The 27,841-nt window shown below is 40.1% G+C and overlaps 1 protein-coding gene across 13 annotated transcripts in view; it reads left to right on the top strand.

Annotated features, from left to right (window-relative positions):
* The window catches only part of JAKMIP1 (janus kinase and microtubule interacting protein 1), a 381,847-nt gene that overhangs the window by 211,586 nt on the left and 142,420 nt on the right, over positions 1 to 27,841 (top strand). For 10 of the 13 annotated variants that reach the window (XM_038400934.2, XM_038400923.2, XM_038400933.2 and 7 more), the window contains 6 exons: positions 415 to 516; positions 1,331 to 1,384; positions 2,452 to 2,517; positions 7,059 to 7,127; positions 10,881 to 10,958; positions 12,652 to 12,855. In XM_038400934.2, coding sequence (XP_038256862.1) covers positions 415 to 516; positions 1,331 to 1,384; positions 2,452 to 2,517; positions 7,059 to 7,127; positions 10,881 to 10,958; positions 12,652 to 12,855 — 573 coding nt within the window. Of the gene's footprint in view, positions 1 to 414; positions 517 to 1,330; positions 1,385 to 2,451; positions 2,518 to 7,058; positions 7,128 to 10,880; positions 10,959 to 12,651; positions 12,856 to 12,988; positions 13,180 to 18,051; positions 18,190 to 20,786; positions 20,829 to 27,841 lie in introns of those variants that run through there. The other 3 variants (XM_043512475.1, XM_043512470.1, XM_043512474.1) reach the window with 3 other exon arrangements.

Raw genomic sequence — 27,841 nt, 5'->3', positions numbered from 1 at the left:
GTAGCCTCTTCACAATAGTCATTATTTGCTCATGAAAGCAATAGATTTTAAAAAAAAGATTCCACCTAACATGAAATACTTTAGAGGAATGTCTAAGTCACCCATCCCTACAATTGGATCCATACAAGTGGACCTGTGTATCCACATGGAGCCTTGTTACTTTCAATGTTGCAGAGGTTCTGCTTGCATGGATTCAATTGTCGAATCAGGATTTTAGTGCTCAAATTACACCAAAACCTTAAAGGATACTAAAGAGCATGAAAACCACCATGTGCTTTGACTGCAAATAAGGATCTATGGATTTCTTAATATCGGTAAATTTAGGTTTATCTTGAATAACTTGGGATAGTCGGGGAGAAACTGACATTATTGTATAATCACATATATTGTTTTTTAAATGAAATCTTTCCTCAGGAGAGAGAGCGAAGGTCACCGGCATTTAACCTCCATATAACCACCTTCCCTGAAAACAATGGAAGTGCACTTCAGCTGTTCTGTCAACAGGAAGGAATAAAGGTAGATGTGGCTTCATTAGCTCTTGCGATGGTTGGCTAACCAGGAAAATTATCAGAAACACTTGTGTAATCATATGAACACTTTAAATCACGGTTACCTTAGATGATTCAGATGTAAGAAATATTTTTTTTCTGCAAAGAAAAAGATATGGTCAAGTTCTGAGAAAAGGGAGGTTTAGGATGAATAGCAGGGGAAAGAGGTCTCCTAGACTGTCATGTATTCTTCTTCCAAAGAAAATGAAGGCCAGTCACTTGAGATATTTAGAAGTAGCTTGAACTAAACTGTAGAAAATATAGGTAGGGAAGAACATAATTGTATGATATGATTAGTTGATTTGTCAGATGGCTCCACATTTATTCAATACTGAATGTACAGTTGCAGTCAGAAAAGTGGCACCTTTTCCATCATTGGTCATGATTCCTATAATGTATTCAGGAGGACCAAATTCAGCAAAGCACTTAAGCACCTTATTTCCCACAAATGTCAATAGCCCAATCTGCTGCACTTTTTTCCTCCCCAAACCAGATCTTTTTCTAAGCCTGTTACCCAATTTCAACATTTCAGTGAGTTGATAAATCTAAATGTGCTAAGACACATTCTGTCCTCATTTATACCCAGGTTGCTGGATATAACTGAGTACCATTTGATCCACTGTAAACATAACAGTAGCATTTGTGTCATTGTGATGCAAAACTAACATTCAGCTTTTGGAATCTTCTTGCATGCAAAAGTGCATAAAGCCCATGTAAAAAAATTAGTATCTAATGATGCGTTTTCTCCTTTCTGAATAATGAATGTTAAAAATATTTTCCAGGATGTGAATATTTCTGAACTTATGAAGAAGCTTGATATCCTTGGAGATAATGGGGTAACAATTTCTTTATTTCAATTACTCCCATGGAATGGCATGCCAGCAAATATGCATTAAGGGACTTTTTATGGCTATATTTGCATATTCAATACCAAATGTTAGGGCCCATTTTTGTCAGCATAGATGCAATCCCTTCAATGGGAGTCACATATATGTTTTTCAGGACAGATGTGGGTTGCTGGTGAGTGGCTCTCAAAGTTGTGGCACAGGAAATGCACAAGATATGTAATAAAGGTGTAATAAAGGTTAGAACAAAATTAAGAGTAGGAAATAAGTTAAAGCTCATTTTTCTATATTGATTCCCTGAAATAGTAACACAGACGTTTAGATTCTACAATAAAGGGTGCCCTAGAAATACCTTAAACAGGAAAGATTTTACCATAGCTTGAGTCTAATCCACAAAATTTGAGGGTTGGCTCTAGATTATATTCTATGCAGTGAGATCCAAAAGCACTTTCAAAGCAGTCAGTAAAAAGAAAAGGAGTACTTGTGGCACCTTAGAAACTAACAAATTTATTAGAGCATAAGCTTTCGTGAGCTACAGCTCACTTCATCGGATGCATTTGACTGCAAAAAGCTTATGCTCTAATAAATTTGTTAGTCTCTAAGGTGCCACAAGTACTACTCTTTTTTTTTTGCGAATACAGACTAACACGGCTGCTACTCTAAAAGCAATCAGTGTTGCTCTGTTCAATAACAGGTCTAATTCTTCAATGCTCCCTTGGTTTCAGTGCAAGACTTTTTTGCATTAGGACGGCAGTCTAATGAGTTGACATTTTTTCTATTTAAAAAAAACCCACTAGATTGAGGCCACCCTAGACCATGCTCTTTTTGCAAGGCATGGTGAGAATGATGCATTGAACTAACAAGCATAGGGACTGTATTCACTTACTTTAGCTTTATTATTTGTTGTCACTGGACATTTCCTGTGCTTGTTTTTTAAAAAAATAAAGAGAGCCAATGCTCTGTGATGCATACAATAAAATCAAAATCTATCTCACTTGTTTTGAAGAATGGATTTACAATCCAATGTGAAATATAGTTACACTTTTTCTGTATTTTAGAATTTGAGAAATGAAGAACAGGTTGCAATAATCCAAGCTGGGACTGTACTTTCCCTCTGTGAAAAGGTAGATTTCAGTAAAGTTTTTTGTTTGCATAAACACTGAGCTTACCATCCTAGAACTGGAAGGATGATTTGTCAGTGACGCATGGCTTTTCTGTTAAATTAACATGGATGTGAGCATGAGGCATCATAACCTGTGGCTTTATTGGGATTGTACTTGTGGGGGGCCTGAATATACATTCAAAAATTTAAAATATAACTTAAAAAATGAAAACTTCCTCCGGAGATGTTGCCATTAAAACAAGGCTGTAAAAAACTTTTGGATAAAAGAAGCCTAATCTGGGAAATGCCATCAACCTCAACTCCCAGTGACCTTTTGAGGAATTGAGGGTGCTCAGCACATCACTGAAGGTTCTCAGTGCTTTGCAGGGTTATACGATGAAGACCTGTTCTGGGCCCAGGTCTCCAAGGTTCTGAAAACCTCCTGGAGCTCAATACCATCCTCTACTATGGAAGTCAGTAGAAAAAGAAAGTGCTCAGCACCTCACAGGATCGCTCCTTTCATGTGCTACCTGTGCATTATTTTGTAAGAACACAGGCTGCTAGTTCTTGAAAAATTGACCCTTAATATCTTTCCATTACACAGTCACAAATGTATGTCTTTCAAAACGGTCTAAAAATATACTGCCCTTTAACGTCCCACACTTTCCTTTACCTAACTGTGTGTTAGTGAGAAATTCATTATAACCTTAACTTGCATGATGTTTTACCTCTTGGATCACACAGTTCAAGCACTTTTGAAAATTGCATTCATCTCTTGTTATCTCCCTCCTTGTGCCACATGGGGAAGATAGAATTATGAAAACATGATTCAGCATTTCTGTTAGGGCTTGGTCCTCTCCTGGGACTTCACTGAGCTAGTACAGTACAGCTGGTTGTGCTGCTGTGTATTAAGTGGAGAGGTTTCTAAACTCCTTACTAAAGGATGTTTATCTCCCGACTGGTATGCCTGGCAGTCTTCACTAGTATAAAAATAAAAATAAAAATAGTCAACTGGTCTTGGAAATAGCAACTTCATTTTCCCATAGTCTTAAAAACCAGTTGTAGCAATCAGACAACTGAAACGTAATATAACAAACCATTTATCATTCAAATAATATTCTCAATTTGAGAATTACTTGTATGATATCTCTTTCTCTCGCACACACATGCACATGTGCACACGCACCATTGATTTATCCTGCTGCCTTTTCCTTCTTGTGTAATAATCGTCCATATCCTTCAGCAGTAGATCTGTGATCAAACAGAGTAGATTATTATGATCTCCTGATACGTACAAGTGAAAGAAGAAGGAAGAGGTCCAAGAGGAAATACATTTCTTTTAGTAAATGTGATCTTCACTAGTTCAACATTGTCATAGGATAGGACCAAAAATATTTTCCACAGGATGGATAAATTAGACAAGTCACCCACTTCAATGTGACTGTAGAACTTGCTCTCCACTTTCATCATTAGTAGAGAGAACGTAGTAATGAAGCCAATGATTATTCCATTTAACTTGGCTAGGAAGGAAGACATTTCCTTTCTACTGAAGAAGCTGCTATAGTGCCCCATCCCAATAAGTCTGCCATTTATAGCTTTATATCTGTACCTGCACAAGTCCATTTCTTTCAAAGTAGCAGCCGTGTTAGTCTGTATTCGCAAAAAGAAAAGGAGTACTTGTGGCACCTTAGAGACTAACAAATTTATTTGATCATAAGCTTTCGTGAGCTACAGCTCACTTTATCGGATGCATTTGGTGGAAAATACCAAAAGGTCCATTTCTGAACTTCAAAATGGAAGTCTAGCATGAAAACTCCACCATTCAGATTAATTGATTAATGATTCAACTAAGTTATCAGTGTAAACAAAATAAAACTGAATAAACCATTACACATGTTGTATCTGTCACTGTGTTACAACAAATGCATCCGATGAAGTGAGCTGTAGCTCACGAAAGCTTATGCTCTAATAAATTTGTTAGTCTCTAAGGTGCCACAAGTACTCCTTTTCTTTTTGTGTTACAACAGACAATCATAGATCTTAAACTCTAATGAGAAAAAATTGAAAAATCTATGATAAATGGCTAGATCAGTAGACAAAAGGAAGAGCAAAATTACACAAGCAATAAGGGCTGGACTCTGCAGTCCTCACTCAAGCTGGTTCATATTCACCAGAGCAGTGTCACTGAAATCATTGGACTATTTGAGAGAGTAAGGGTCACGCAAGCTAGCCCTCTTATATAGAAGCTTAGTGACCTCTTGCAGGTTATTTCCATTAGTGTCCAATCACAGCAATCCTGCCTATAAGAATAAACTGTGAGTTTGTTGTCAATATGGGAAATCCTTTATAACAATAGAAAAAGAAATTATAAAAGAGGCTTCGGTTCTGAAAATAGCAGGTATCTTTTACTCCTCCTCTGCAAAAAATCTATTTTTGGTTACCTCATAGGAACTATTCCTATTGACAGTACTTCTGTTAGTCTTCAGCTGACCAGAGGAGGACTTCTATGGTAGTCTTACTGTTTAATTAGCTTGTTCAAAAAGGTGGAGTGTTTGGTTCTGTCCTTCTAACTAACACACAAGAGCTGCCGGGGTAGCGCTTGGTCGAGAGAAGCATGCGGAGCCCAATGGCTGCCCCTACGTGTAAGAGCTGGAGGTGGGACATGCTGCTGCTTCCAGGAGCCGTGCAGAGTAGGTCAAGCCCTGGACCCCGCTTCCCAGCAAGAACTCAAGGTCCAGATTAAAACGTCTGGAGGGCCGGATGCAGCCCCCATGCCGTAATTTGCCCACCACTGCACTAAACAATCCTCCTAATTCATGGAGGTAGCAGTAACTCACTGAAGTTTCTGCATGTTAAAATGTATCTGTGGAAGACAGATACCTTGGATTTCAATCACAGAGTCATTTAAATCAGAAATCAGATTTCCCCCATCCTCTTTACTGTCGAAACAGCTTCCTGTCACAAGTGTAGATCATTTGAGTTGCTCTAATTACCAAATCCAACCATTCAGTCCATTGACTCCTTCCTTACCACGTTAATTAGGCAAACACCATAAATGAAGAATTAAGGGTTCTGGGCCTCCCTGTTAAGCGGCTTCAAAGTGAACTGAAAAGGTGCTGCTGAACATGGGGTCTAATGCTTAAATAGGCAGGATGCTGCCTATTGTGGTGATGCTCTTAATTAAGGTCAAAGGTGCAGCGCAATTAAAGCTTAGGTGTTACTGATCTCAGGTGCTAGCAGGAAAATGAAGAATTCTGTAGTTAGGTCTCATCAGGTAGTGAGGGAAGAAATGACTATCAGCTATTTAAAAACATGACATTTTAGTGTGTCTGCATGTACATATAGGACAGAGGTGGGTGAGGTAATATGTTTTATTGGCCCAACGTCTATCCTTAAATATCAGTAGAGCCCTAAATCACATCACATCACATATCAGACTTAAATCAAGCTATTTAAACAAAAGTTAACAAAGATTCATCACTCTCCCCAAAGTTCTTCTACTTAATATTCTAAGTGCCCAACCTTGCTCCTGCTAAAGTCAATGGTGAAGCTCCTACTGACTTCAGTGAAAACTGGCCCTACCAAAAAAAAAAAAAAAAAAAACTATCTAGACTGTGCTGTAAGGGAATCCCGTAACCCAATGAAGAAATGAAATAAAATAAAACCATGAACAAGAATGAGAATTCCCATCCGTCCTGACAGCCCGTAAAGCTGAATGTTAGCATACTCTTAGCCATCATTAATATTCAAGACCCATAACTGTAGTTTCCACTGTGTATCATCTTACAGTTCATTTTGGTCACATTTTTTAAAGCAATAATAAGAGATTGATCAGATGGTAGCCACTGCATGAATTTCTTCACACAGTTCTTCCTACCCATCTTAATCTTTACCTCCAGGGCAGTGCCCAACGGGGGTTTGGAGGGGAAGCAGGGACATGGGGACACAGAACTCCTCTGGCCCTGGGCCTGCAGTGAGGAGAGCAAGCTCTTCTGGCCCCAGGGCTGCAGTGGGGGCACAGAATGTGGTCAAATTTAAATTCCTGCACACACCCCTGTTCACCTTCAATGCCCCTCTCGTTCTAGTAATGAGCTTGCTCCCAGTAAATACTGTGAATTGCGCCACATAAAGGATGGATTCTGCAATCCTTCCTCATACAAATACTCCCACTGGTTTAAGTTACCATAAGAAAGGATTGCAAGATTGGGCCCTGACACCAGTGGGATGGGTTTGTGATGTGGACAAATGTGCCTGGGGAGCAGCAAGGATGAAACCATCAACTAATTTGGTTTCTTGACTCCAGTCACATTTGAACCTAGGCCTTTAGAGGTGGAAGGATTAACCCCGGCACTGCAGCAGCCTAAACTCATAATTCGTCTTCCCAGTTCCCTCCTTCTCATTTATTTATTTGTAGTTTGAAAAAGCTGAACAGTTAATAGTGTGGGGGAGGGGGATGAAGCATGCGATTGGCACTGTCATCAACAAATTAACTTTCAATGACGTCCTTCCAAAGGCTGTATTCTCACCTTTTTCTATTCCTCTTTTTCCTGCGTGATCATATAGTGGCTAAAACAAATAGAAGGAACAGAAGCTGCACTGACACAGAAGATGATGGACCTGGAGAATGAAAAGGTAAGAAATGATCATTCTAAAAAAGTCACTTGCTCAGCTAGAACTCCATTTCTGAGAGAAGCTGGTAAACACGATGACACGTTAAGTTGTTGCAGTTTTCTTTGTAGCGGGGATGACCGCATGGTGCTGTCAGGAATAGATTTATAAAACACTGTTTAATGGCTAATGCCTTTGATGTGTACAGAAAAAACTAATTCAACTGAGACTGAAACATGGCTGTACCTGCAAAATACCACCCAAAAGGGTATAATAAGCAAATACTATGAAACCTGTCAGTGTGCTTTCTATGTATATTATTTTGTTTGGCAACAGCAGGTTCTTTGGAGTCTTGGAGTCAAATTTCAGTAGAATTGGAGTCTTGGGGTCAAATTTCAGTAGACTTGCACCAGGGATTAATTTGGCCTTTGGTGTGTAATTTCAACTAATGAAGTCCTCTTCCTGCTTCCACTTTTTTGCCATAACCTCTCTTTCCTCTCAAGGATGGATGAATTCCAAAGTGCAATTAAGTCTTTCACTACACATTTGATATGATACTAAGCTCTCCTTTTGCTGTATGTTGTATGAAGATTTTCTGAATAAATGTTTAGTTTTGTTGATTTATCATGCATGTAGCGCTTTTCATCTTCCAATTGATGTACAAATACTGATTAAACCTTGCCATACATTTTCCCAGTAGATAGATAAACAACATTATCCCCATCTTACAGAAAGGGAGACTGAGGCTGATGGGTGAAGTGACTTTCTTGCTTTTGGCTGTCAGTGTCAAGATTAGAATTTGGCTTTCCTGGCTCATTCTCTGGTGCACTGATTTTGAGAATGGGGCATGATACTAATAATCATGTAATGCAAGGTGTGGGCCCTCTTATCTGTATTACACCAAGAATTACTGTATTTGTAACTCTAAGTTGGAAAATGTAAAAAAAAAATAACATGTTTTTAGGGAAAAAATGGAAAACACTAGATTATTTTAAAAAGTAAATTGGAACAAATATGTTGTGTCTCTCTAACTTGACCTATACATGTTTTCATTTGCAATCTGTGATATCTGTAATTCATATTCACTTCAAGCTTCTGAGTATTTACGCACCAAATAACTGTATGTATTTGCTCAGCTCAGCAATCTGTCAGTCTCAAAAGCAATAGTCACATCTTGCCCGGCATAAATTGTGTAATAAATATGAAAATGTATTTTACGTTGAGATTTTCAGAAGTGCTCAGCATTGGCCTAGCTGCTTCCTGTGGGAGTAGAGTTAGACCAATGCTGAGTGCTTCTGAAAATCCCATCCTTATTACAATTTCTGACTCCTATTGCTGGTAGTGGCCACCTTGCTTAAATGATGGTGATATCTGACACACTGCGAGTCAGTGTGGTCCCGTAGCTAGGGCACTAGACTGGGACTTGAGCAAGTCACTTCCCCTCCGTGTGCCTGTTTCCCTTCTCACCCTTTCTCCTGTCTACTTGCGTTGCAAGCTCTTTAGGGCAGAGACTGTCTCTTATTGTATGTTTGTACCACACCCACTGGGGCCTGGATCTTGTATTGGGCTCTTCTGGGTGCTGCTGTACTAGAAAAAAATAATTAACAATAATTGTGCCATTGCCAAATAAACATCCAGCATCCAAGACTGAAATAAGTTCCCATTCTGCTTTTATATTGGTTCATGGATCATTGAAAGAACTTCAGTGTTTAATAAAGTTTGAAAACATTAAACATTACAGTTTGTTTATGAATTATATCAGAATGAAAACAGCATGGAACCTTGTTCTAGTCTCCCATATTTGACCTCCATGCTGCCATTGTAGGAAATAATGGTTTATTTCAACAACTGGGGTACCTCCAATAATAAGGAACAATATATATAATTAGTTCTTACGCTTACTGACTCGTCAGACTGTCAGATTACTGGGCTGAGCAGTTTTCTTTTAAACCAAATAACATTTCAAATAGGAATTTTGATTTATTATTAATTACTGATGTTTGTCCAAATTCTGTCCCTATACTTATGTGCACAATTCCCACGGACATTACTAGGAATTGCATTTGAAAGCAAACAAGACCCGGAGTCAATCTGAACATCTTTTCTTACTATTGACATAGGCCAATAATTTCTGGAAAAGCTTTCTGTTTTTAAAAGCCTTTCGTTATACACATACGTTCACTAGCCCATTTTGTATTTTTAATGAAAGCTAAAGGCCTTTATTATAAGGTACATGGATTTATATTTAAACTGCTTTTTGTTCCATATGTTGAGGAAACACAAAAGTTTATCTTTAAATAAAAATGACTATAAATGGTAAGTCTGACCAAATTGCCTTTCTGCTTTCTGGACTACTTGTTTTTGAGCACCATCACCACAAAAAGAATCATATAAAGCTAATATTTTCCAGCCTGATTATGGTGTTTACTTGTGCTCATTAAAAGTTCCAGAGCACTTTTTTCAAGAGCAAGTTTGCTGGCCTCTGTGTACTGGCTAAGTTCTAACTATTTAGAGTCTCATTCTAAGACTCAGTCTTCCTAGAGCTTCCATTTTGGATATTCGCAAAAAGAAAAGGAGTACTTGTGGCACCTTAGAGACTAACAAATTTATTAGAGCATAAGCTTTCGTGAGCTACAGCTCACTTCATCGGATGCATTTGAAGTGAGCTGTAGCTCACGAAAGCTTATGCTCTAATAAATTTGTTAGTCTCTAAGGTGCCACCAGTACTCCTTTTCTTTTTGCGAATACAGACTAACACGGCTGCTACTCTGAAACATTTTGGATATTGAGTTCCCTGGAATCTTAATCTGTTCAGCATTTCAGAGACAGCAGATATCATCCATGTATAATATATAGGTGGTCTGTAAAACACCTGGTGGCTGGTTGGCCAGGAGAAAATGTGCTATAGCAACATACAGATAAGGTATTATTACTGAGGATGAGTGAGTTTAGTGATTGAAAAGTACTCAGAAATCCTGAGTTCTAATACTAGCTTCTGCAACTGTGTAGGCAAAGTCCCTTAACCTCTCTGGCCCTCAGTTTACCCATCTCAGACTAGAGTTACCTACCTTTATAGGAGTAATGTAAATTTAGAACCAAATCTTATCCTATGCCAGGCAAGTCTGATGAGAACCAGAGGGCACAAAGAACCTCTTTTTATTCTATGCTCGCAGTGGAGCAGGATCTCTGCCTTGCACTAAGGAGGGGTCTTGGACTCCACATCAGCTAGTCCCCCCACTTCCTAATTCAAATACAATTTGCTGACTAGAGCACATAGCTGCACACTTGGCAAGCTAGTACATAGATTGAGGTCTGCAGCATGAACCCTTCAGGGGCATATATTACTCATTTTCAAAGGAGCAGTGAAGTGCACTTAACAACATGACTTTCTCCCCTTTCTTGGCCTGCCTTATGTAAATAATGGCTCTTGTACTACATACATGGTGGACATGCTTCACCCTTCTCTCCCTCCTTTGTGTGTGCCTCTGTCAGATAAAGGCAGGATCTTGCCCCTAAGGTTTGTACTGTATTTTAGAGATCATCAAAGGAAAGGTGCTTTCTAGATACACATAGTTAATATGATGTTTTTTTTAAAAAAATACTAATCAATCTAATACTCTAAATATCCTAACTATAAATATGACCCATGGCTTTAGGTTCTCAGTTGCTTTCAGGTGAAAGTGACTGAGAGATCGCATACTAAAAAATGGTGAACTTTATGATTCCTCATGAGTTAGGATAAAGAACAAACCCTCCATTGTTTTTATTATTGCTCAGGACCTGTTCAGTAAACAGAAGGGTTATTTAGAGGAAGAACTCGACTACAGGAAACAAGCTCTGGACCAGGCTTACATGGTAGGAAAAGAACAGTCATTAAATTTTCATGCTTGATCAGATTTGATACAATAAAAATTTGATGAAAAAATTTAAATAGGGTTCTTTTTTAAATGATTTTTTGTTCTGCTAGATTAGGAAACCAAAAATTACTTAAATGGAGGATAGATGACGCAGGAAATGGGTTAAAATAATTGGAATTGTTATTCTAAAATGTGCAAAATGCAACATTTTGGTGGTAGAATTGGTTGCCAGAGCTAGGCTAACAGTGTGCACAGTGATCATGAGTAAAATATGCAGAAAATGACTATAAAACATTTCAAATGTTATTTTTCCAGCTATTTGTAAATATTTTGCCATTAACTTCTGCAAACCCAGAGATGTCTATCCTTTCCATCCTATCTATTTTAACCTCTTATAGACTTCTTAAATAAAATCACAGGTTTTGGTCGTCTCAGGTTGAGCAACAAAATAAGGAAAATCCTCTGAATTAGCACATTAGTGCACTCAGCTTCATTAGGTGGAGTAAAACGCAAGAAACAGAAGTATTGTGACATGAAGAATTGTTTACATTTTGTAGGCTTTTCAAATTGGAAAAGGATTCTTAGGGAAAGCAGTGTGGTCTAGTGTTTAAAGGAGGTAACTGGGAGATTGGGCACCTGGGTTCCATTCCTAATACTATGTGACCTTGGGCAACCCATTTAAACTCTCTCTGCCATAGTTTATGCATCTGTAAAATGGACACAATTATCTACCTCACAAAGGTGTGAGGTTTAGTGGGTTGCTACCAGATAGTTTAGATCCAAATAATGTTGTTCTGGATGGTGTTCTTTCATATGATCATACAAAACATAATTGTAAGAGAAATAAGATGTCATAGTTTAGTCGGTGAATATAGATTTCTATTTGGATTTTAACATTCTCTGCTGTTCGCCTCCGAAATATTGCCGCATCTGGTTAGTGCATGAGAAACTGAAAGTAAAATTGATGAGAAACTAACAAGAAACAAAAGATCTATTGGTGTGCCCTAGCCCTCAAGTACCCTGACAGACCAGAAAACACAGGTGTTTCTTTACTCGATGAAATTTCTGATTCTGTGCTTTAACCTTTGATCCCCTTGAGAGACGAGTCTTTGGAATTGCTTATGGCAACTCAGAACAAAGAGAATGAAGGAAACCTGGAATAACAGCAGATTAGAACAATAGGGTCAGAGAGAGAGAAATGAGTGACAGGCTTTTTCTTGCAGTAAGTTGTTACATCACTTGCAGGTCTTCTTTTTGATGCCTTGTAAACAGTTTTATTCCCTAGCTGATTTAACAATCCAGCTGCAGTGAGGGAAAATGCTTGTTTGGCACTAATCTTTTAACTCAGAATTGGCAGTGGGGGCCCTGGTTGAATTGAACAAAAACTTGGCATCTGGGAAAATGCTGAATCTTTTGTCTTTCCCAACACATACTGTGAACTCTGGTTAAATTAAACAAATCAATCATTCAACTGAACAGAACACAAGGCCTATGCTGGAAACAGTCTCATAAGAACATGTGCACGGTATATGGAACGCTCTTCACTGCTCACATGAGTGCTGCTTTTCTGCTCTCTAGCTGTCTCCTTCCTCCCTGTTAAGCTTGGCTTGCAAGCGTTGTTGTCATGTTGGTTTGTTTGCCTGCTGTATTTAAACGTGAGCCTGTTTGTGTGTGATTTGGGTTGGCATTAGAAAATCCAGGAGCTGGAAGCCACGCTGTATAACGCTCTGCAGCAGGACTCTGGAAGGCGGGCGAGTGAGTCATTGAATGAAGTGCAGAGGGAGGATTTGCGAGCTGCGGTGGAGAAGGTGCGGAGGCAGATCCTGAGGCAGAGCCGCGAGTTTGATAGCCAGATCTTGCATGAGCGCATGGAGCTGCTGCAGCAGGCACAGCAGGTAACTCACCACTACTTCCCCCCACGTCAGTGTTACCACCACTGTCACCACCATTGTCAGCACAAGAGTACTACATCACTGTCACCTTGCTAAGTTATTCCTAGTCTTATTATTTATATTGCTGTCATTCCAGGGAGCCCCAATCAGAATTGGGACCGCATGGGCACTGTACATACACAAAATACAACGGACTGCCCCAGAGAGCTTATAATCTAAGGCCTCTATCTTGTAAATTGTTCCGTGTGAGCAGAGCTATGGGGGCTCCATGGATAGACCGGGTCTGCCTGCATAGAACACTGTAAGAGGCTGGCCTGCACCTTTAAGGGCCAGGGACCCTGTGTCCAGCCAGCCCTGTTTGATTATCTAATCCAGCTGAGGATGGGAGGAGACATCCAGCTGTTGGCATCACAACAGCCAGCCACAACTCCTGTAGGGTCAACAAAAGCAGTTCCTGAAGCACCTGAACAAATTGGCTCCAGGAAGTCTTGCTGGTCCTGAAGAGGGCAGCTGAGGTAGGCCAGGCCATGGTAGGTGAAGTTGGGCTCAGAAGATGACCCTGAGGCTTTCCTCTGCACCTTCGAGTGAGTGGCCAGTGCTGCCAGCTGGAAGGAGTCAACTTGTGTGGCCAGGGTGACACCATTTCTGATGGGACAGGAGAGGCCGAGGCAGTATACCAAGCCTTGAATGACAAGCAGTCTGGCTCAAATCCAGAGATAAAAGCTACCATTTTAGACAGACTGGAACTGACTCGAGGCATATCCTCACCTGTTCCACACTGAGCCATTTCCATGAGTAGTGGCCCAGTGGTAGTGGGACCTCATCACCCATTGGTTGTAGAGACAATCATGGGCCTAATGGTTCTGAAACAATTCTTGCAGATTCTGCCTGAGGGAGCCCAAAGCTGGATAGGGCATTTTCAGCCATGATCTGTGGGTGAGGTAGTGGACAGAGTGGAGGGCGAGGGAGCTGAGCAGCAAGGCAGACCAACAGTACCCACTGGGGAAGGTGAGAATAGGAGATGCTCTGACCTCGAGATGCTGGGAAAACTCTCCAGGGGACCAAATCCTGCTTAGCCCTGAATATAGTTGTCAAGCTGTCTAGAATGGCTTGCATCCATGAGTGCCAACCTCAGGGCAGACTGTTACGAAACAGGACACAAACTGATTGTGTGTTCTATATAGTACACCAACACAGTATCAAGTGTGAACTCCTCAAGCACTAGAACAGCCTTAACATGGAGTCACAGACTGTCCCCTTGGGCACTCCAGTCTATCTTGCCACCTAGGCAAGCCTGCGTTTGAGATAGATGGTCCCTTACACCAAAAATCACAACAATATTCAGGTTACTCCGAGTCCCAAAGGACCAGTCACTTACCCCAGGTCAGTTGTTCCTCAGATCTCAAATCAAAGACAATGCTTGTAGTCAGTCCTATAATGACAACTAAGATTTACTAACTAAGGAAAAGAGATAAAGGAGTTATTTACAAGGTTAAAGCAGGTAAACATACACACACACATGAGTTACAGTCTTAGTTTCCAAAAGATTATAGTTGCTGCTATATATGCACCCTCTATATGTCCTTTAAGGCTAACATTAATTAAGCAGCTTGGGGATCCCTTTCTTATGCTTTGAATATTGCCCTTTCTGAATTCCAAGCAGCATAGTGATGGTAATTTCTCCTTAACAGGGATAGTTATTCCCTTCCCCCAGTGTTCGAGCTGTGATGGGACGATGGCTTGTGCATGTACCGTCTTCGTGAGTGTGGAGGAAGCAATTAACAGTCTTTTAGCCACTGATGTTCCTCAGTGTTTTGTCTGGTGTCTATAGGCCTTCCTTTGTTGAGGAGATGACACCTTTTGTGCTAAACTAGTATTTTGCACTTGGTAATACTTCTCTCCTGATGATGGGGGTTTGCAGTCTTAGCAAACATTTTTATAGTTAAAGAGCAAACTCTTAAATATTATCTTATGACATGGGATGCAGATGATATATGTAAGATTAATACATGCAGCAATACATTAATACATAAAACCTACACGCATTTCATAAAGTCTAAATACTAAACACATTCTTTTCAACTTAACATCTATTTTAACAATACTAGCACAGGCGAGCCAGACTGGTTTCCAGCTGTACATTTGTCCATGTTCATGGAGGCCCAGGGGCTGTGGAATGAGCTACAAGCCAGGCTGCTAGTGTCGCACTCCCAACTCCCCCAAACAGGGGCAAGGAGTGTCACCGATACTCCTGAATACGCCTCAAGGCCCCACCCCCCTATTCTTGAGAAGGCATCTGCCACTACATTTTCTTTCCCCTTGATATGGATTATTTCCATGTTATACTCTTGCAGAGCTAGGCTCCAGTGTAACCATCTGGAATTGGTCTCTTTACTCCCAACTAATATGGTTACAGTAAGATAAGCTTTAATTGTATAATTTAAAAAATAATGTTTTAACAGACTAAGTTGCTTAACAGCCCAAACAATGGCATAGCAGCCCCACTTGATGACAGCATAGTTCGTTCGGGGAGGGTGGGGGGGTGTCAGTTTTTTACTCAGGAAGACAACAGGATGCCTCTCGTCCCCCACCCCAATGTTAGAAATATGAGTGCACTGCACAAAGGGTTTGCTGAAATCAGGGCTGGCTAAAACTGGCTCTTTGGACAAAACCTCTTTTATGTCCTTGAAGCTTTTCTCACAGGCCTGGGTTCATACCACCTGACCTGGCTCCTCTTTTTTGTAAGGTCTGTTATGGGGTCCACCATATCACTAAACCCTTTACAACTCTCCGGTAATGTTTGGCCAGACCAATAAAGGATTGGGCCTGCTTCTTGGTTTCTTTGGTTCACACCAGTTCTGAATAGCTTCTACTTTTAAAGGGTCAGGGTGAACAAACCCACCCTTCTACTTTTAAAGGATCAGGGTGAACAAACCCACTCCTCAACCTGTGTCCTAAATAAGGTACCTCTGCACTCCCCATCTTGCTTTTGGAGACCTTGACAGTGATGTTGGTGTCTTTAAGCCTCTGCAATACAATTCCCATATCATTCAGGTGATCTTGGCAGGAGTCACTAAAAATAACCAAGTCATCTACATAAACAGTACTTCATTGACAAGCCTCTAAAAGGTAGCCCCTGCACTAATTAATCCAAAAGGCATAACCTTAAACTCATGTAGACTAGATTCCACTGTAAAAACTGATTTTTCCTGGGTCTCAGCATCTAAGGGAATTTCCCAATTCCCTCAAAGTGAAATCTGGCATGCTTATGAGTTTTGTCCCACCCAATAAGTCCAGTTGGCCCTCTATCCAGGGTGTGGGGTAAGTGTTAAATTGGGTGATAACATTTTGCCTCCTAAAATCCATACACAATCTCAGAAAGGGTTTTATCCTTTTTAGGGTATCACAATAATAGATGCCCAGGGGCTTTTTGATTTAGCTACCCCCTCCCCATATACAGTATGCTTTCCACTTTTTCCTGGATCTGCTTTTGCATTTCTCTTTTAGCACTAGCCTGAAAACTGGAGTATAAAATAAGACTTTAGTACCTCACCAGGACACCTCTTTTTGCTTGAGAGAGCCTCTTGGTACATCAAACATCCTTCTAGAAAAAATCTACCCTTTCCTTCCCTAGTCAGGGTATTATTCTGAGCTGCATTCCTCTCCTTGTCCAGGAAGGGATCAGCCTGCTGAGCCTCAGTAAACTCCTTTGGAGTCTCACTGAAGTTGAGAGCAAATTCTGGCAAAGTAGTGGAATTTTCAAACTCCTCCTCTGACCACAAGCTGCTGCCTTCTGCTGATAAAGCCCTCCTTGCTGCCCACAGACAAAGTGGGTGAGGCAGAGCAGTACTGGTTGCAAGTTATGACATTAACCTGCTTAGACATGGTTAAAATATCATTGTCTATTAAAATATCAGTAGGTAGAAAATTCCTAATGCCTACAACATTTCTCTTAATTGCCTCCCACTTGACGTGGATCTTAGCCAAAGGTACAGTTACAGAGAATTCAGCCAAAGCTAATATATTTAATTTCTTACCAGAGAGTTTGTCTTTCGCCTTTATCAAACTTTCCTTTACTTGGGACGCTGTGTCCCGCCAGCCCTTACAATCTATGCCCTTTACCTTAGCATTCTTAATAAATTCTTCACTTCCTTCCCAAGACGCCATCCTAATACAGTTCAGTGGGCCTTTTACCTCCTCTGCTAATTTGGTTTTATATGACCAGAAGCCCCACAGTGATGACAGATGACTTGCCTTCCCTTAGGGCAGAGGGTTTTAAAACCTGGGCTTGCAATTTTTTAAATCAAAGTTGAGGACAGATTTATTTCCATATCCCTCCTCCCTCTTAACCTGGGGCACAGGAGGGTTTCCCTTCCCCTGAGATTTGTGGCCCCCCATGAGCCCTTGATTCAACAATTTCCTTAGACTCCAAAATTGTGGAAGGTGGGGGTTTTTTTTATTTTATTTTTGTCACAGATGGCTGCCTTTAGCTCGTCTGTAATTACCCATAACAATTGTTCCTGGGCCACCAGATCAAACAGTTTTTCATAGTCACCTTCAGCCCCTGTCACCAGTATCTATTTTCTCATAAAATGACACATTTTGTACACATATTCAACATGTGTGACATTGTCAAACATTTTAAGATTTCTATACTTCAGGAGGACTCAGGGGTAATCTTAAACCCTTCAATACGTTTTCTTTACATTTCTTATACTTCATAGCATCACCCTCTTCCATATCATTAAAAACTTGTCTTGCCTTCCTGGTTAATCTGGTCAAGAGGATAGGCATCCATTTATTCTCTGAGATAATGTGGAACCCACTCAATCTCTCAAAGGAGGACAAGAACTCTTCTATACAGTCAGTCTCTTTATCAGTTGGGCAGACTTTCTCCCACTCCCTTGTGTCTTGGGGTAGGAGCAGAGGAGTTGTATTCACTGGCTGGGGAATCTCCTTTTGCTGCTCCCGTAGTCTGAGCTGCAATGTGTGAGCTTCCATCTGCTTCTGGTGTGCCCTCTCTTCAGCTTCAGCGTTGCCTCTGACTGCTGCTGTTTGTTCCATGTGTCTTTGATGGCTCTCTCTGTGACCCTGTTTGCTGGCCATGCATCTTTGGCGAGCTCTTTTGTCAGCCTCCTCATTGGCTTTGACTGCTACTTGAGTTGGATCAGTTTCCCTGATCCACAGTTCTTCCATCAGGTTCTCATCCTTACGTTCTTCCTGGGCTGCCAAATCCTGCAATCAGGCCAATTCCCATGCAATGGTCTCTGTGGCATATGGTACAGGAAGGTCCTTGGATGCATGGTCAAAAGTTCAGAGTAAAGCTCTCAGTTCCAGGTCTGGGGTTTTCCTTTTATAGGATATTCCCCTCTGCAGGCAGAGATGTTCAAGGACTTTTGTCTCAAGATTATCATATGAGAATTGTACACTCATTCTGTCTAATCTTTAACCTTTAAAACCTCTCAGTATCAACTTTAAACTTTTAATACTGCTGGGTTATGCTCTATAAATCTAATTGACCTGCAGCATGTGAATTCTGCCAAGGCTATTCATTTGTCAATGTTCAGTGAGACCCAGAAGCTTTGGCATAAACTGGCACTGGGTCTGCCAGCATCACAGTAGGGTTTCAGAAGGATGGCTCCCAGGACAGTGTCAAGGTGGGGAGAACAGCGCAGTCTGTTAATGGAACTATGTGAGCTTCAGGTGCCTGAAGTGAGGCAGGAGGGCAGAGGTGTTCTCTTTTGGTCAGGGGTCCAGGGATATGGGGGAGGGATTGGACCTGAAGATCAACACACATGCAGAAATGGTGTACAGAGCAGACTTAGAAGTGGTGGCAGTAGCCACTAAAACTACCCTGCTGGCCACTCGAGGAATGGGTTGGAGAGATGGAGGGAAGAAGGTTTCTGTGACCAGTAAGAATAGGGTGGAGGCCAATGGCTCAACCTAGCAGCCTGCAGATTTAGATGGCAGAATGCTCTCTTCAAGGGACAAAGTTTTGGCACAAGCAGTAATGAGGGAACAAGAAGTTGTCCATATGAGGATGAAGGATGCAATTGATAAGCAAAGCACTTGATATTGGAGGAGGAAGTGATGAAACTTCACCAGGAAATCCTCCTGCAGAAATAGGACACATCTTAGAAGGATGAGAAGTTTGAGACCCTGGAGGGAGAAGTTGACTGCCTCTCCCGCCCCCAAAAAAGACAGGTATGTAACAGGGTATCCTTCCCCTTTAAGGGCCAGGCGACATGGGTCAGCCAGCCCTTTCATCTATCAGACTCAGCTGGGAAGGTAGGTGATCCCTCTGAAGGGCTGATAGAGCTCAGCTGAAGGGCAGCTTTGCGGGAGAGGGGTTGGGCCCTGTGTGATAGCGGCACAGATTGAAAGACCCCTGGGCCCCTGCAGCTTGTGTTGTTTCAATGGAATAGCTTTATTTTGTGTTACTCTGTGAGGGTTTTTTTGTTTGAACTAATAAACTGTGCTTTGAGGAAGAGACTTGGGCATGGCCTTAGTTCCTCCTGGGTTGGAGGAGAAAGGCCAGCAATTTCCTACTAGCATGTTGCAGGATTGGGGCCTAAATAGAAACAACATGCAACAGGAGGTTGTTAGAAGCACAATTGAGGGTAAAAGACAATACAAGGATGTCAGTAATACGAATGAAGTGTAGCACATGTCATGTTTTGGGGTTCAACTCAGACCAGTGAGAGGTTGTGTCACCACCTGTCCTGTAACCCTGGGTGCCTTAAATGCTCTGTTGCAATGGCTCACGGCCTGGATACCAACAGTCGGCAGATGTGTATGAAGGTGGGGGCTGTAATTCATGTTTCATAAATTACACTGGGCTATATAATGCCATCAATTTTTAAGCAAAGCTCCTCACTGAATCACTGTGGAGTTTTACTTAAACATCAGTGGCATGATATGGCCTGCTGACAAGAAGCTGTAGACATAGTAATTAAGGAAACTAGCCCTGAATACTCCACAGCATCTTTCAAAGGAGCAAAGTTTCAAATGACAGTCCCTCAATTTATCACTGTTGCCAAATGGGTTTGTTTTTGTTGAAACACCATATCAGAAACCTATGAAATTAAATATAAACATATTGGGGCCCTTTCTGGCCTGAAAGAACAATATTCCAAGAGCGACAGTCACACTACTGCAGTTGGATTAGGTCAGCATTTCTCTGATAGGTTCCTATTTGCAGGCATTGATCATTTCTTCTCTGCTAAAACTGAATATAGAAAATATAAACCCCAGGAAACCCAATGCATATAATCTTAATACAAATTTTTTCTGGTCAGATTTGAGCTATGAAAGTACCAAAAGAAAAGTTCTTGGCCTCAAGCAATGTGTACTGTGTGTGATGAGCACTTCTGAAAATCAGGTCTTATGTTTTAGGATTTTTTTTTTCTTACAGAACTCATCCCTTCTCTCCAGGCTTACTCTCCCTCCCTCCCCAGAATCTATCAGGTCTTCCTGATGCACCTGTTTGAAGGAGAAGATATTGAAAAAACTTTGCTAAATGTCAGGTTTCAGAGTAGCAGTCGTGTTAGTCTGTATCTGCAAAAAGAAAAGGAGTACTTGTGGCACCTTAGAGACTAACAAATTTATTTGAGCATAAGCTTTCAATGAAGTGAACTGTAGCTCACAAAAGCTTATGCTCAAATAAATTTGCTAAATGTGTCCATTAGTACTTGACAGCTTTTTAGTTCTTACTGGTTTTGCTGCGATAGGCATTGTTCTTTTAGCCACACCTATATTTATATCTGTCCATTTATCCATCTATAGTTACCTGAAGTCTTTGTACAATGCTCATCACCATATACAGTATAACTTTGTAGAATGCACCTGTGTAACAACAGCAGGGCATATGAAATTAAGATCTAGTACCAACAGGTACTTAATATTTTCAAATATCCATTATTCCTGAATTACAGGTGGGGAAACTGAGCCAGGGAGGGTAAGTAATTTGCCAAAGACAACGGAGAATATGTGAGTGGCAGAACTGGATCAGAACTTGGAACTTCCTGGCTCCAGTTGGGTACGCAGTCTGCTAGACTACACAGTCTCAAATGAAGTCGTGTTTTTTTGCTTTATTTATACCCTCAGTGTTGTAACAGGAAACAGAATCATTCATAGCAAACACATTTATTCTTAATCAAGTGACAGTATTGGTGGGTTTCCTGTGAGGCTAGTGCTTATTAATAACAACCCCAAAGTTCTGTGCACTTCTTAAAAAACAAATGCTGATTAACAGTGTACGGGGATTCATAGATTATAAAGCCAGAAGGGGTCACTGTGATCATGTAGTTTGACTGCCTATATAACACAGGTCATATGACTTCTCTGAATTAATTCCTGTTTGAACTGGAACATATCCTTTAGAAAAATATCCCATCTTGATTTAAAGATTTCCAGCACAACCCTTGGTACATTGTTCCAATAGTTAATTACCCTCACTGTTAAAAATTTGTGCCTTTATAATAATCTGTATATTTGGGCATCCTCTACTGTATTAAGAGCACTGACCATGCTTCCTGCCCCTTTGTTAACTCTAATGGCAGGGCAGGACTAAGGAGAATGAGGTGGCCCCTGATGGGGCTGCAGTAGTTGACACAGATATTTCCTGTTTCAGAGAAACTTTGAAAGAGCTTGTAATAGAAACTTCATTTTGTCATTTCAAAGGTCTGAGTTTCTCTGAAATTGGGTTTTCAACCCCTACTTCTCTATACGACTCCTACAAGGCCTCTGGCCTGGTCTCCCTCTGACGCTCTTCTGATGCTCTAGCCATGATGGCTTCTAGAGCACAGCTCCACGGGCCCTGAGAGAATGGATGCAGCTTTTACTTAACCTGAATGGTTGCAGTTTACAAGCAAGCTTAGTGTCTTGAGGGGAGTGCAGAGAAGGTCCCATAGTGGAGGAAGCCAAAGGTCAGCTCTGTGCTTTTGCATGAAGTGAGCCTTGACAGCATGGCAGGTGGGGAAGTAGGGGCAGGAAGTGTGCCTAATCAATGAGCATGGGGTTGTAAGCATCTCAAATGAAGGGAGCTGGTCTCTATAAAGGTCTTAGTGGCTCAACATGAGAGTGGCATTTGCTTTATGGGGGAGCTGCTGAGTCTCAAAGTGCTCTTTATGAGGAGTGCTATGTTGACTGAAATTGGCAGTGTGTCTGTGTGTGTGTGTGTGTGTGTGTGTGTGTGTGTGTGTGTGAGAGAGAGAGAGAGAGCGAGCTTTTACAGCTCTCCGGCTGCCTCTTGGTCCAGATACAAGAAGTGAGTTCTCAGCCACAGGATGCTATCTTTGCTCCTAGTGAAAACACTTGAAATTAACTTAGTATGGAGACATTTAAAACACTTCAGATTGGTAGTATAGTTTCATCTTGATATGTGGGGATTTATGTACAACTCACCCATCAGTGCATTCATCATGCACAGAATCATTCATGTATCCCCGCTGTGCATTAAGGAAACCAGGCCTTTCTGTGGAATTATATCAGCTCACAAAGTCATACTTTTATTAAACTCTAACTGCTTTTATTAAACTCTGACTGAAACATGCAGACTTTGGGCCACATCCTCAGCTAGTGCAAATTGGCAATGCACCATTGAATTCAATGGCGGTGCATTGATTTACACCACTCCTTATACTTGTGGGAGGCAACATATGTTAATTAAAAATCTGTTGTGAGCAGCTTGTGATATTTGCTACTCGCAATAAGGTAAATGCAGTCCAACTGCTTCTACTACACGTCGCCACAAAAATGTGGTGGTGTGTTGCAAAGCTCTTTGAAAGCTAGTGGTGGGTATATTATTAAACTTTTTAATGAAGAACTTAATTTAAAAGAATTAATTTGCACCTCTAGCCAGCACAGCAACGTGATTTTTCGATATTTGGCCAAGGGATAATTTTAAATATAGTAAGCGTCATAGTAAAAAAAATATTAGAAACTGCCATGCTGTGGTTACAAAGAACATTGGACAGAGACAGCTGTTTAATAGAATGCAGTGTACTGGGTTACCAGAGCAAAAGCTGCAGTGATGTTAAATCTCATTTAAGAAAGTGTGTTTAATCAAAATGATCAGCATGTATCAATGCACTGAAGTAATTGTGTGAATTGATGTTCTCTGCTGAAATGAATAAGTTATTGAGGATCAGGTTCTGTCACCCTCACTGACACTGAGTAGGATCTTACTTTGTGAGCATTCCTGGGGTGCTCGTGGAGTAGCGACCTACCTAATGTGAACAGAACCTGGCCTTAACTTAGGATAGGTTAATTCATTTGGCAGTATGCAAACACAAGAGGAAAGCATAATAAAACCTGAACTTCTATCTTTATTTTTGTTTTTACTGTATTTTACGATGCAGAGAAAGGGCTGGAAAATCTTTAAAGGACCGCAGATTGATACACACCCAGCTCCAGACACGGTTGCTGTCAATCGGAGAGAGGGAAAGAAATTTATTTATGCAAAAAAGTAATTTCCCCCTTGCAGTTTCCTCTGTCCCATCTTCCTTTTATCAAATCATAGGAGAAAGAAATAGAAAAGACCTATTAGTTCATCTTATCACCTCTACAAATCAGATTTTTCCCAATGCCACATTAGAATTTAAATATTATAGTGACGGGTGCTTTATAAATATCTAAAAGATGTTCTCTAGTGCTGGGCCCAGCTTTGCAGAAAGAAAAGAACCATAAAAAATGATATCTTTACTATCCCAGACCTGAGCATAAGACATGTACATAAGTGGAAGATTAAGAGCATAAGCATTCCTGCCTATAAACAGCTTAACCATGTTTACTTTTGTCATGATCCCAGATTTCCTACAACCCAGTCTCAGATATCTGCTGAGACTACCAAGCTTCTCACTAAAAAAGGGGCACCCTTCACTCTCTTGTTACAAGGATCTGGTATGGCCTAGAGTGGTGGCATGAGGGTGGTCCCCTGATAGGTATGGTAGCTGTTTTTTGACAGCTGCTGTAGGAACACCCTATTTACCTCAGCTCCACACCAGCCTGAATTAATACACTTGTAATTTACTATTTACTGTTTACAATTAACACCTATGAATGAACTCCAATTTTTGGCCATCTGGCATTGTCCTTTTCAAGCCCTGTAAAGTCTTATTTTATACCCCAGTTCTTAGGCTTCCTTTTCATAAACCCTGGCATCTGATGTTTTCTCAGTCTGGTTTCACCACCACCCTCTTGGCAGCCTCTGCATCCCTGAGGTACCAGTCTTTGGAGTCTAGAGCGGCTTTTCTTGGCACCTTTAGCCAGCACGGACACCTCCAGCAGGCAAGTCTCCACATTCGCCACTCCAGTGGTCCTCATCCCACTGCTGACTTTTGAACCAGCATTCTGGGGTAGCTTCTAGTAACCCAGTAGATCCTCACAGAGTCCTTGGGTTTCAACCACTATCTCACTTCCACCCACATATTTTAACTCCCACATATCTCATACCTAAAATAATATAATCGTAATACATACCCTCACATTCTTCACAACTTTAAACCATAGCTTTAAAGTATATCCTTTGGTCATATAACCCCATTAGACCATTCAGCAGTGCATTACACATAACAGGAAATTACAGCAAATTGAATGGATATGAACAGAAAATGAATTATACTTCACCTGAAAGATAAATGGCTATACCCCAAAACTGAACTATCTATAGTTTGCCAAGGGAATGACCCATTTCAAATGCAGTCCTCAGATATTGTCTTTTCTTTCAACAATGGGCAAAGAGCCAAGGTCCTTATTTCAGAAGGTATCCACTTTACCAAAGACGTTTCCTAGTTTTGCAGAATATAATATTATTGCTTAAACTCTATTGGTCTTTTCGTTATAATAGGATATCCAGACTTAAGTGGAAGAGAAATGAGAATAAAAAAATTACAATGTATGTGATTCTTGTGTTAGCTTTTTCAGGACATTCCTTAAAGATGTTTTGGTAGGAAATTTCCATGAAGAAGACTTCACTTCGTTCACATAAAGATCTAGTAGTCATGGATTTGGTTTATCTATATAATCCAGGTTTTGAATATCTCCCTGCATATTCAGAATCCCAACAGCCTATGTGTTCAGATTGCACATTTGGGCTTTCAAGGTTTCCTTTTTTTTTCTCTTCATACTTTAAAATATCTTAATTGTCAGCCTGGTACAGAGGCATTGGATTCAACAACTGATGTATTGAATAAGCTCAAACAGATCTCGGGTGAATCCAGGTGGTGGTCTATTTCTCCAGGTATCCATATAATCATTATGGCAATTGTTTCCCACACTAGAATCATCAAAGTACTCTGTTTTAGTAGGGAGAAATTAATTTATCTCTCTAGAGGCTTTTCCAGTCCTGAACTAGAAGACACTGGCTGTGAGGAAGGGGACATGATTAAGCCTGGGGAGTTGTCCTGAACCATAAAGATCCTGGCCTGTTTATGAACTCATAGATGCATCATAGAATCAAGAAAATAAATAGAAATATGACCACTAAGTTTGCTGTCTGCATCTAGTGAGCTCAAGGTGATGTATAGCTACTGCCCTACAAAACCAAGATCCATCCTTTCTCACACAGTTTCTGATTTTAAACTATTTTTATGAAATGTACAAATTGAGGACAGTTCTGCCACACTTGCCAAACATTTACATTCAAAGAGTAATAGAGAACAATGCAAAATATAACCTCTTATCTCCAGTAGTGATCTAGGCATTTATAGTGCACTCATCACATGGCATCTGAGCACATTCAAGAATTACATGGGTCCATGATGTATTCTAATCAGTGTTGATTGAACATCTATATGGAACACTAGAACTTACCTATGTTTTCAGGTTTTTACTCATTACCTTTCTGACTGGAACAATAATATGCTTTAGAATAAAATCTCATAGATAGACTCTAGCATTACTGAATAAAAAGATTGACAAAGTTTATCCATGAGATCCAAAGTGAGGAAAACTATAAAAAGAAACACTCAAAGAATGCAGGACAACTCTATCTTCTGGTTAAACAATAATGTGATAAAGTGGACAGTTTAAGCAACCTGCTTACATAAACTTATGGAACAGCATAATCTCCAAGTAGAGTTTGGGGAAAGTATTCAGCTAAATAAATCTAACCCATTGCAAATGCCAGCCAAATTGATGCTTTTATCATCTGAATAAAGCAATGCAATGGGTGATAAGCTTCAGGGTGAACTATTGATGTGCTGCTAAACACATACAGTACTTGTGAACCCTCCTGTTCAGGGGCATTCTAGTGGGTCTCTTCCAATTTCTGGTGTCTGAAGCTCAGAAATTTTCTATATCCTCCTGTTATTCAGAAGTGCTGAGCACTCTGCTCTCCAGACAAAGTCAATGCAAAAGGCAGGTGCTCAGCAGTTCTAAATATCAGGACTTTTTTAATTATTATTTTCCAGTTGCAATGATGCAAAGGTTACTTGTTGTTTAAAAATTTGTACAGATGCATATCGGTCAAGAAAGACAAAAATTGTTTTGATGAAAAGCTATTATCCAATTTTCTGAATGTCTCTTTCTAAATTAAATACTGAGATTTTTTTTTCAAATGTGGTTATTGTTATGCCAAAAAATGAGTATCAATGAAGTTTAATAATTTTAAGTGGCTCAATTCAACTTTGGGGTTTAGAAAAAAAAAGTTTAACCTCTTAAAATTATTAAACAGCATAGACATTCATTTGATATTTCACATGCTTGGTTTTTATTAGTATTGATTCTCTGAATTGATGCTTTAAGAAAATAAATGAATTTTAACAGGACTATTGACAACTTCAAGCTTATTATGGCGATACAATAATGAAAAAACCCTCAGTTAACCACACCCATGATGAGAAACAATAGGATGGTTGATAGCCTGTGATAATATTCATTTATTGAAGTAATTTTCTTAAAGCATAAATTAAGAGCACCAATGCTAATAAAAACCCTAATGTTCTAGTAAATATCAAGAGCTGTACATTCAATTTCAGCAAATAATCCAGCATCAGCTGTGGGAAACAATCATGTTAAGATGTGTTGTAGTAATAAACTTCACTAATTTACTACCAAGACAAATGTGATTTAATACATATTAATTTTTGCACAATGAAGACAAATAGGAACTGCAAATGCATAATAAAGATTAGCAGGAACAATGTTCCTCCTTTAGTAAAATTAAAAGCATTATCCTCTCGGGTTGAGGTGCAGAGGAGGAAATGGAATTAAGTTACCTGCTGTGTAAATGAAGGACTGTGCTGAGGTTTAGGATGCTACAGTACATCCCAAAAGGTGTATTGCTGACATGTCTTGATAGTTGAAATTATCCCAAGTTTTGGATCTTTAAGAGAAATAGGATGACACCATGCCTACCATCAGGGAATGCTGTTGGCATTGCGTTTCTCGTTTCCCCATGTACAAGAGAGAGATCAATCTGAATAAGCTGATAGTTGAGTGCTCAGTTCTGCAATATGCAGAGCCCATTGTGGGAGATGCTGTGCATCCTCATCTAACAGTGAAGTTAATTTTGCAGAATCAGGCCCTAACAGTCTGAGTAAATGCATCTGTTTTTATGAGTAAGGCACAAGGAAAATGCACTGAGAAATGTTTTAAGCCTTTATGATGTGTAGTAAGAAATACAGTGAAGATTTTTACACGGGAGCTATTTTGTCCAGTACGCATTCTTTAACACTCATATAATATTTGTATTTAATCAGCCAAAATATCCAGTTAAAGGTTTGTTTTAGTTTGCAGGTTAGTAAATAGATAGAATGTGTAGTTAAAAATATGATAGGTTAATAAAGAGGTAGAAAGAGGGTGAAGTAAGAATAAATTTAGTCAGAAAATATGGTATTTATTGCCATAAATGAATATTACACATCAGCTTAGTGATCTGAGTAATTGCCAGAGACAAGTCAGTCTATAGTAACCTCTGTGATAATCTATACATTAACCTACAAGTCCCCACATTTCTACTGAAAATTACTTTGTTGCATTAACATTA

This window comes from Dermochelys coriacea, chromosome 4 (assembly GCF_009764565.3).
Source record: "Dermochelys coriacea isolate rDerCor1 chromosome 4, rDerCor1.pri.v4, whole genome shotgun sequence".
Classification (NCBI taxonomy): domain Eukaryota; kingdom Metazoa; phylum Chordata; order Testudines; family Dermochelyidae; genus Dermochelys; species Dermochelys coriacea.
Note: the sequence above shows the minus strand (reverse complement) of the source record. Positions and strands in the feature narration are given on the sequence as shown.